At 37.4% G+C, this 10,901-nt stretch overlaps 1 protein-coding gene across 1 annotated transcript; it reads left to right on the forward strand.

The window, feature by feature from the left end:
- The first annotated feature begins 1,215 nt into the window (after nucleotides 1-1,215).
- LOC113358902 (golgin subfamily B member 1-like) lies at nucleotides 1,216-10,203 on the forward strand. The gene is given in 14 exon segments (XM_026602617.1): nucleotides 1,216-1,338; nucleotides 2,451-2,531; nucleotides 3,121-3,387; nucleotides 3,486-3,782; nucleotides 3,864-4,860; nucleotides 4,862-5,476; nucleotides 5,479-6,440; nucleotides 6,442-7,308; nucleotides 7,310-7,417; nucleotides 7,654-8,476; nucleotides 8,566-9,218; nucleotides 9,352-9,502; nucleotides 9,595-9,676; nucleotides 9,849-10,203. Coding segments are annotated over 12 exon segments (5,853 nt in total). The 5' UTR covers nucleotides 1,216-1,338; nucleotides 2,451-2,531; nucleotides 3,121-3,192; the 3' UTR covers nucleotides 9,952-10,203.
- Nucleotides 10,204-10,901: the final 698 nt, after the last annotated feature.

Below are 10,901 nucleotides of genomic sequence, written 5' to 3' on the forward strand. Positions count from 1 at the left end.
TTTTTTTATCTACCGATTGTAAAATCTTATTTTTGGGGCTACTCTATATTCGGTAGTTATATGAACTATTTTGACTACCGAATATGGTTGGATATTTGCAAAGAGAGCCAGGATAATCGCAAGTCAGGATAACTTCATTTAAGACCGATAATAGGCTCAACCAAAATTAAAAAAGAGAGGATTTTGGCAAAATCTCATTTTGGGGATACTCTATATTCGGTATTTATATGAACTATTTTTACTGCCGATTATGGTAGGATTTTGGCAAAGAGGTCTACTGTATAATCGTAAGTCAGGATAACTTCATTTACTACTGATTATAGGCTCAACAAAAATTCAAAAAAAAAAGAGGATTTTTGTGAAATCTCATTTTCGGGATACTCTATATTCGGTAGTTATATGAACTATTTTGACTACCGAATCTGGTTGGATATTTGCAAAGAGAGCCAGGATAATCGAAAGTCAGTATAACTTCATTTACTACCGATTATAGGCTCAACCAAAATTCAAAAAGAAAAGAAGATTTTTGCGAAATTTCATTTTGGGGCTACTCTATATTCGGTAGTTATATGTACTATCTTGACTACCGATTATGGTAGGATTTCAGCAAAGAGAGCCACTGTATAATCGGAAGTCAGGATAACTTCATTTACTATCGATTATAGGCTCAACTAAAATTCAGAAAAAATAGGATTTTGGCAAAATTTCATTTTGGAGCTACTCTATCTTCGGGAGTTAAATAACCTAAATTCACTACCAATTATGATAGCATTTTATCCAAAGATCTACTTTAATCGGGAGTCAAGATAACGTTTTTTACTACCGATTATAGGATAATCAAAATTCAAAAGATAAAAGATTTTGTTTTGGGGATACTTTATATTCGGAAGTTATAAACTAAATTGACTCCCAATTATGGATTAACTTCCCGATTATAAAGTCATCTACCGATTATTAAAGGTAATTCGGTCATTAAAAAATAAAATAAAAAATGACTACATTTTACATTTGAGTGACTTTTTTTATCCTTTTATATGGCACCTAATTCTTTTGGAGTCTCCTCTAAAGACCACGTTATTAAAGTAAAAAGAAAACTACTTTGGATGAGACCAGTTTAGATCTTCCGTCGGTTTCTCATCCGTGATCAACAACAAACGTAAGCAAAATTTATAAAACATAAGGGTAATATGATAACTTCACCTTTTATAAAAATTACTGGAACCCAACCTTAATGTTCTTTCCACTTTGTGTCTCCACTTTCCTTACTGAAGTTCTCCACAGATTTTCATCTGTAAGGATGCAGAGAAGATCAATTTCTCAGAGATTATCAAAACAATAGTAAGTACCCGTCTTCTCTACCCAATAGCTGAAGAACAGCTTTTTTTTCTTTCCGATTGATCAATCAAATACCTTGTACTTAGACTGATTAAAAGACAAAATTAGTGAATGGGGTTCGTTATTTCTTAGAAACTGGGTATAAATTGCTTGTGATTTTGGAACTTTGAATTTATTTTTTATTTTTATTTTGAATGAATGAAAAGGATCCTGCAATTGATCGATTACGCTCGATTTAATGGAGATTTTGGATAAGTTTTCACTGATTTGGTTGTAGTTGAAGGAAATTGGTCATCAATTTTGATTAATTGTCTCAAAGTTCATCTTAATTTCATGAATTATGATCAAATTGAAAAAAAAAAGTTGCAAACTTAAAACCAATTGGGTTACTGGCGAATTACATTGGAAACCTAAAACCATATAGAAGGTCTCCCTTTGGTTGACCAACAATAAACTCAGCTTACAGATTTGAATATGAGATTATGGGAACTTTATCTATCATGTTCAGCATTTAAGATTTGCATCATCAAATGGTTTGTATGACGGTTCAGCGTTTATCTATCATGACGGTTTGTATGAGCTTATTGACCTAACCTGTTGCCAACTCTCCTCCGGCAATGGTACGACATTAATTTATCCTCCTTTAGGAATGTTCACTGTTTCGCGTTTAAGCTTTGCATCAAATGGAAGCTTCATTAAACCGTCACACTCTTCGATAAAAAACTACATATTATTCATTTTATCTACCAGAGAGTTGAACTCTCACTTTGTGCAACCTTCTATTGCTTCATACGTAGAGGTTTGCCATGCCGCCTGAAAGAATTTTTTGATAGCATATTGCCAGTAGTTGTTTCTTATAGCTGTATGATTTACTAAAGCCAGGAAACTCTCTGTTCTTTTCTTCATCAAGGAAAAACTTGAATCTCTGGCCTGGATTTAATAACTCCAATTTGTTCCTTGTCTGGATTTAAAAAGAAATTTAATTTTTGAAATTTAGTTATTTATGTAAATTCCAAACAAGATATCACCTTCTGATTTTATTTTAATTTGGTTTTCTCTTGAACCAATTATTTTTAATTTCAACCTCCTAATTCCTTGCCGCAATTATTAACCAGGTCAAGAATACCATTTCCCTGGAACACAGGTATATGATTGTCTCCAGTGTCCTCATATTGACGGCAATAATTTACCGTCAGGTATTAATGTCCCTTCTTCTTCTTCTTCTTCTCTTATATCGTTGCTGTATTCTGTTGAAATAGTAATCTCGGTAGTGTCATGTGGGATTTTGTGTTCAACTTCTTTTGGTAATTTCAGAAACACGATACCATTAGAAGATGTGAGGTTACTAATATTTGTGTTTTTTTGGTCTCTTTTTCGTTTGATGTTGTATGTATATAGTAGTGATTGTCAGTTTATGGAACTCCGTTATATGATAGTCCTGGATAAGGTTAATGTCTGTTTAGATCAAGTGATTTTCAGCTTAGTGGGATAGGATTTTCAGCTTAGTGTGGGATACACATTTGTTTTATTGTATAGAAAATGAAAAACAAACCAATTTACTAGCTGTTCTATGGTGACATACACGGGACTGTTACAATACCAAATTGTGCGAGACAATGAGTCTCTTTATGGGGTAGAAGATTGCATGCATCAGACATGCATGTGGCAAATTATGCTTATCAGTTTTCTTATGCTGGAAAAACGCATCTTGCATATGCTTGGCTAATTATGCTTATCAGTTCCTGTCTCAAAAACTCACTTATTATGTGCATATTTGATTGTTAGGATAAGAAATTAGGTTCATGTTAGGGCTGAGATGTCTGACAATTAGAAAAGCATGAAGATTTGAGGAACTCCATGGTAGCTGAAAATGGGGGGGTTGATGGAAATGAACATGAAATTGAAGTTACTGAGTCAACTCCAGATCTAGGGGTTTCATCTGAAGATGTTGATTCGGCAGCTGAGGAAGGAACAAATGGTTTTGCTACTAATCACAGTATTAATGCTGGGGACGCTGAAATGCAACCAACAGCTACCAAATTAGATCATCAGGTAGGTTACGATTGTTTGTTAATTTTAGAATTTTTAGGTTTTTTGCAGTTTATTTGTGGATTTTGAGGTCTGAATTGGATGGTATAATGAAAATCCAGGAGAGTCTGAAGGAAGATATGTTTGTTGATGCTTCAGATGAGTTGGATTTGGATAATAACAGGAAGAATATTGATGTTGAACAAGAACGACCTGTTGTCTCCATCAATGAAACCCAGGACGAGAGTCATCACATCATGGTGGAAGCAGAAGAGGAGAAAGTTGGTACAGAGGAATCTGGTTCTTTGCCGGTGGAGGATTGTGGACAAACTCGTGTGTTTGTTGATGAGGTTTCACAACTTCGGGCAATGTTGAATAAAGCTGTTGCTGAGAAAGACACAATGGCGCATGAGTATAAGGTCGGGAAGTTGAACTATGTGGGTATTTTTGTTTTCGTTTGGTTGGGAAATATATGATTCGAGTTTGTATTTCTGGTGCAGGTTGAAAGAAATGGCTTCATAAGAGAACTTTTTACACTTCGTCAGAAGCTTGAGGTTATCACTAGTCAGCATTCGCCAGTTGAGACTGGTGAAGGGAAAGCTGAGAATCATCACCAGGAAGAAAAAGTGGAGGGGGTAAAAGGTAGTACCGATGAGTTGATTTCTCCATTGCAGAGAATGGTCAGTGACTGTTCCAGATTAACCATGCGTCTTGAAAGTGTTTTAGATGAAAAATTGCAGTCTGGGGATGTGGTGAAACAACTCCAAACTGTTATTTTCCAGAAGGATCAAGAGATTGATGATCTTAATACAAAAGTCAATGACCTTTCGGTTTCCAAAAGTGTTGTTGAATCTCACATGGAATCACTTCAACAGACGTTGAAAGAATCATCTGAAGTCCATAATGAGTCAAACCAACATGCGGAGGTTGTATTGAAGAGGTTATTAGTTTCTGTTGGTGCAATAGTCAAGCAAGAGGACTTGTTGGATGATTCTGCTAGTGACAAGTTATCTCTTGTTGAAAGGGGAATCTCTCTAATGATTGAGAACTATAATCAGTTTCTTGTTGAAATCGATGGCCTCAAACAATGTTTGAGTGAGGTTAGGTCGGATTTCAATGTACCGGAGGAAAATGATTTGGGGTTTGTTTTTGGTGTTGCCTGTGAAGAGCTTTTTTCCTGCAAAAGAAAGGAGGTTGATTTTGTATCAAAGTTAAATCAACTAGAAGCTGAAAATAGCAAACTGATGAAGGAACTAGACAAGGAGAAAGAGACGTTAGAAGTGGTGAAGGAAGAAGCCATCAGAACCAAAGGGGAACTTGAGCAGGAAAAGGTTAGGTCTGCTAATACAAAAGAAAAGCTTGGCATGGCCGTCACAAAAGGTAAGGCACTGGTTCAGCAGAGGGATTCACTGAAGCACTCAATTGCTGAGAAGACAAATGAACTTCAGGAATGTTTGCAGAAATTACAAGAGAAATCTGATTCCCTTGAGGCCGCTGAAGTTACTGCCGAGGAGTTGGTCAGAAGCCAAATTTTGGCAGTCTCACTTCAGGAATCGTTGGCACCGATTACAAGAGAAGTCGAATTCCCTAGAAGCTGCTGAAGGTACTTCCGAGGAGTTGGTGAGAAGTCAAAATCTGACAGCTAAACTCCAGGAATTACTCTCCGCGAAGGAATCAATTCTCAAGGAAATCGAAGACATCTTGCCTGAGGGTATGCTTGCTGAACATCAGTCCACGAATATATTAGAAAGAGTCAGATGGCTTGTGGATCATAAGAATAAGTTGGATGATATCTCTTTTGAATTTCACAAAGTGAAAGATGCTTTATCTGCAGCTAACCTGCCAGAAACAGTTCTCTCTTCCAACTTGGATTCGCAGATAAACTGGCTCAAGGAGTCATTTTCACAAGCTAAAATTGACATAACAAAGTTGCACGCTGAAGTTGCTAGTGCTTGGGTGTCTGTTGGCTTACATGAATCTGAGTTGGCTGAAGCACGTAATGAGATTGACCTACTGAGTGTGTCTCTTTTTGCAGAGAAAGAGGAGAAGGCTGCTCTTCAAATGGCATTGTATGACTTATCTCGCAAATATGAAGCAGTTTCTGAATATGGGCACCAGGTTCATCTGAAAAGGATGGACTAATAAGAAAGTTTCTAGAGGCTTCTGAGATGCAAAACCCGGAGGACTCTGATCAAGCTGACATTGCTATGCTTGTAGAAAAGTGCATTAAGAAGATCAAGGAGCAAAACAGTACCACTTCCGAGGTTTCTCTTTTTTGCACAGAACAATTTGAGAGAATGCAGAGTTTACTGTATATACAGAATCAGAAACTGGTGCTATGTGAGAACATACTAGAAGCAGAGATGGTGGACAAATTGAAACTGATGAACTTGGCAAGCGAGTTAGAGAGAGTGTCTCGAGAAAGTGATGCACTAAAGGATGAAAATAAGTCTCTGGAAAATGATCTCGAGCGAGCTGAGGGTAAAACTGCTTTGGTTAGGGAAAAGCTATCAATGGCTGTAAAGAAAGGCAAGGGTATGGTCCAAGAAAGGGAAAACCTGAAACGTTCTATAGATGAGAGGAATATCGAAATTGAAAAACTCAAGCAAAAGTTGGAGCAGCAAGAGTCTGTTGTTTCTGAGTGCAGAGATCAAATTAATAAACTTTCACGTGATTTGGAAAGCATGTCTAATTTGGAATCTGATTTTGCGGCCATGAAAGAGCAGAGAGATCAATTCGAGCAGTCCTTACAAGAGAGCAATTATACTTTGCAGATAGTAGTTAAGTCAATTGATACTGTGGCCGTTACTGTTGATGCAATGTTAGAGGATCCTGTGGAAACGGTGAAATGGCTTTTGCAGTGTTATCATGATTTTCAAGTTGCCAAGTCTCGTGCGGAACAAGAGTTAGAAACAGTAAACCAGGAAAACATTTCAATGTCCAGCAAATTGGAAGAGGCAGATGCAACTATTAAATCACTGGAAGATGAATTATCAAAGTGTAGTGAAGATCTCTCTCTTCTAACACAAGCAAAGCAAGACATCGAAGTCAGCAAGGCCTATGTTGAGGAGGAGTTAGAAAAATCAAAAGAAGAGTCTGGACTTAAAGCTACAAAATTCACAGAGGTTCTTGCCACTATTAAGTGAAGCAGTATCATCTGCTGAGCGAAGAATTTCTATTCTTGTTGAGGAGAAGGCTGCTGCAGAAAACGAGTTAGAGAAGGCAAAAGCAGGAGTGGAATCTCAAGTTAGTGAGTTAGCAGAGGCGACCCAAACCATAAAATCACTTGAAGAAGCACTATCAACTGCAAAGAGCAGAATCTCTATTTTTGCTGAGGAGAAGGCTGCTTCAGAGGCAAACCAAACTGTAAGATCACTTGAAGAAGCATTATCATCTGCAGAGAGTAGAATTTCTATCCTTGCTAAGGAAAAGGCTGCTGCAGAGTTACATATAACTAATGCGGAAAACGAGCTAGAGAAGGCAAAAGCAGGAGTAGATTCTCAAGCTAGTGAGTTAGCAGAGGCGAACCGAAGTATAAAATCACTTGAAGATGCTCTATCTCGGGTGGAAAAGCATGCCTCCGTGCTTTCTAAAGAACTGAACGATTCCCAAGTTGCTAGAGATCTCTTGGAGAAGGAGCTAGAGGAAGCAAAAACTGAAGCCAGCATTCAAGCTAGCAAGGTATCAGATGCATACACAACAATAAAATCACTGGAAGATGCATTAGCAAATGCAGAGAATGACATTGCGGTGCTTGTCAATGAAAAGAGAAATACTGAACAGGAAATAGCAACACTTAATGCAAAGTTAAGTTCCTCAGTGGAAGAATTGGCTGGAACTCGTGGAGCCTCAAAAGGGCAGTCTTTGGAGCTACTAGAGCACCCCAATCATCTGGAAATGTTAATGAAAGATAGCGGGCTTCTCTTTTTTATTAACACGAGGCTTTAAGAAAAAACTTGAGAGCCTAAGAGATATGCACCTCCTTCTAGAAAGAATACGGGATCGGTTCGTTGACGAAGGCTCGGGACTATTGCCTGCTCGAGCTGGCACAGAGGTACAGTTTTGATATATGTCGTTGAGCACCTTAGTTTTTCACTGCAAAGTAATAAACGACCCTATCTCGGAGTTCTAGTTTCAAATGAAATGAAGATTGAGACAATAGATTTTTGTGTTAGCCACTGACTATCATCACAGTTACTGATAATATGATCTTCGCTGGAATTTCCTTCCCTTGATCTTCTCACATGTTTTTCCCAAAGTTAATATGGCTTCTTGTTGTTTATATTTTAGATGGATCATCACCTGGAAAATCTCCCTCCACCAGACCTTGGAAACTTTCATATCGATACAATTGACAACAGTGAGAGTAGTGCTGCGGACCCTGAGAATATCTCCTCTTATTTCACAGATATCATAGAAAGTTTCAATATGAAGAACAAATTGATAATAGATAGTTTTGTAGGGTTTTCTGGTTCTATGGATGAGTATGTTGCAGTCCTCACCGAAGCATTGCAGCAAACAATAGATGGAGTTGTTGTAACGCTTGAGACTATGGAATCTTTGAAGCAGCAGGTGAAAAACGTAGAAATTCACAACCGTGAGCAAGAGAGCATGATACATAAGTTGCAGAATGATGTGACTATGATGCTTTCTGCATGCAAGGATATTGTTGATGAGCTGAGTTTTGAAGATGAAAATTTGAACTCTAGCTTGTTCTCAAGTGAAAGAAAAGCTAGTGGTGATGCAGTGGAAGAGAAACGGGGCTTACTTGGCACTGAAGGTGTTAAAGCGGTAGAGAACGTTCTAAGTGCTGTTAAAAAATTTCAAAGTCAAAATAAACAGTTGGAGAGCTTAAATAGTGCATGTGAGGTGACCATTAAAGATTTACGAAATGAATTGGAAGGGACCAAATTAAACCTTGAAAGTGTCACGCAAGAAAGGGATCTTCATCAAAGCAGAGCCTCTGAGTTGGAGACTACTTTAGAAGAATTAAAGAGTTCCTGCAACTCGATGAATCTTAAACTGGATGAATGTCTTGCCATGGAAGATATATTGAGGGAAAAAGAAGCAGAACTATCGTCCTTGCATGTTTCTTTTGCAATTAAAAGTCAAGGTATGTAAACTCAAGTTAACCTTAGATTTAAGCTGTAAATCATTACTGGTTTTGTCTAGTGACTTGTTTGATCCTCTTTGTGATTTCAGAAGAAGAAGGCCGCCTTCTTTCAGAAGGCCAAATTCAAACCCTTCTAGAGAAGATAAATGAAATTGAGATCCCTTTTAGGGTATCAGAACTGAAGAACACGGAATCTTTTGTGGCAGATCCTGTTAAGAAGCTCTTTTACGTTGTAGATACAGTTGCACAGATGCAGCATCAGTTTGAATTATCTGCTCATGACAAGGAAGAACTGCAATCTAGACTTTCAGAAAGTGTTCAGGAAATTGAGCATCTGAAAAAGGAAGCTGGAAATATTATTAGCATTAACCAAGAGCTAGAACATTCAAAGAGTGACTTAGCTAAGTTAGCATTTGATTTGGAGAAAATAATTCAGAAATTTGGAGGGGAAGAGTTAATTAAAGAACAAAAATCTGTTACCATAAGAAATTTATTTCCGGTTTTAGAAAAGCTGATCAAAGATCTAATTCTAGAATCTGAAAATTCAAAGGCTAGAGCCCAGGAACTGGGTGTCGAATTGCATGGGAACAAAAAGTTTGCAGATGAGCCGTCAGCGAAGGTTGCATTACTTGAAATTCCAGTTCGTAAGGGTCTGCCTCCATCAGATGCTGTCCAGGATAGGAGCATACTTGAAGGGCCTTCATTGGCATCTGGTTCAGAGATATCTGAAATTGGAACCATTGTAAGCAATTTTGACTTAGGTTTTAAGCTTCCCATACATGGTTGTTGATACACACGTATACCTTGAATACGGTATCCAGTTTTAGTCTTGACAGTTGGTTGCTTATACAAATCGCTCACTTTTGCTTATGTAGGGTCCAGCTGGAAGGAACTCCACATCCCCCGCTGCTTCTTCTGCGGCTCATGTGAGGTCCATGAGGAAGGGATAAAGTGACCATCTTGCTCTAACTATTGATTCCGAATCCGATCGGCTACTCAACCCCCCTGAAACTGATGATGATAAAGGTTTGAATGTGGTTTTATGTACTAGATGATCACTTTCTTAAAGTAGTTGTTTTGAGTAGCTTTGGGTGGATTTCATAGCTGTTTTCTTGCAGGTCATGTGTTCAAATCGCTAAATACATCTGGTCTCGTCCCCAAACAAGGAAAACTTTTAGCTGATCGGATCGACGGGATCTGGTGCATTTTCAGTTTTCTTGTTCTTTTATTTCCACTTATTTTTGGGCACCACATCAAGTGTATGAATATCTTACAATTCACTTTTTTTTTTCCCATCTCTAGCTAAGGATGTAAATATACTTAATCCCTTCACTAGTTGCTTACAATTATGTGACACACCTTTTAATTGCAGGGTATCTGGAGGTCGAATTTTGATGAGTCGTCCCAGAGCAAGAATAGGTGTCGTAGCTTACTGTCTGTTGTTGCATATTTGGTTGTTAGCCAGCATTTTGTGATAGAATCATTCCACATGAAACGCTTCCATCAACTGTTTACATTACTGCAAGTTGTACTTGTATTATAGATGTAAGTTGGCTCCGTCTTGTTTTTATTTCTATTTTCTTTTTCTTTATGAATCTCCAGAACAACATTTTAGAGTTCTGGAGAATCCGAGCTTACATACAAGTAGAAATTGTCTTAAATTGTTCCACATTTGATCATTGAATTATAATCCAAAGGAAATTTATATTGAATGAGCCCTTGTATCACTCTTGTACAATTATACCTTTTTGTGAATGTCACATTCTAGTTACTGTATTTTCCTTAGTTTTATCTATCACTGGTCATCATCCCAATAAGATCGCTCATTTCAGAATCTCGTAATGCACATATAAAGATGTTTGAAATTTAAGCTCTGTTGTTTCTGGACATCACAGATACACAGATATGCTGTTTTTTAACATTTTACCCGTTCCTTCAAAAATTCCTCTCTGTTTCTCTAGTGCTAAAAATAAAAAAAAATAAAAACAAAAACAAAAAACCCTAAAAACAGGGGTTGAACCTGTGACCTTATGGTTAACAGCCACACGCTCTAACCAGCTGAGCTACTCAAGCTTTGCGGTGTTTTTCGTATAATGTTTTAAAATCGTAAGAGTTCACTTCATGAGACAATAATTTTTTTTTTGCTTCCCGCAATATGGAACTTTTCAATTGCTCATGAATCATGATTATAATTTCATAGAGGATCTTTTTAGCATTGGGTTGGGCTTAATTCAGTAAACAGTGAGGTTGAGCATTGTACAAAATGTAAGTGTTTCAAAATAGGCCAGATGAACTATAGCGTAAAATGAATTTCGAAATTCTAGAGTTCATGAATCATGATTATAATTATTAAATTGATAACATCTGTAAAGACTTAACATGATAATCTGTATGGTTGTTGTAGGTTTTAGTTAGGATACATAAA

This window comes from Papaver somniferum, chromosome 3 (genome assembly GCF_003573695.1).
Source record: "Papaver somniferum cultivar HN1 chromosome 3, ASM357369v1, whole genome shotgun sequence".
In the NCBI taxonomy this organism is placed as follows: Eukaryota; Viridiplantae; Streptophyta; class Magnoliopsida; order Ranunculales; family Papaveraceae; genus Papaver; species Papaver somniferum.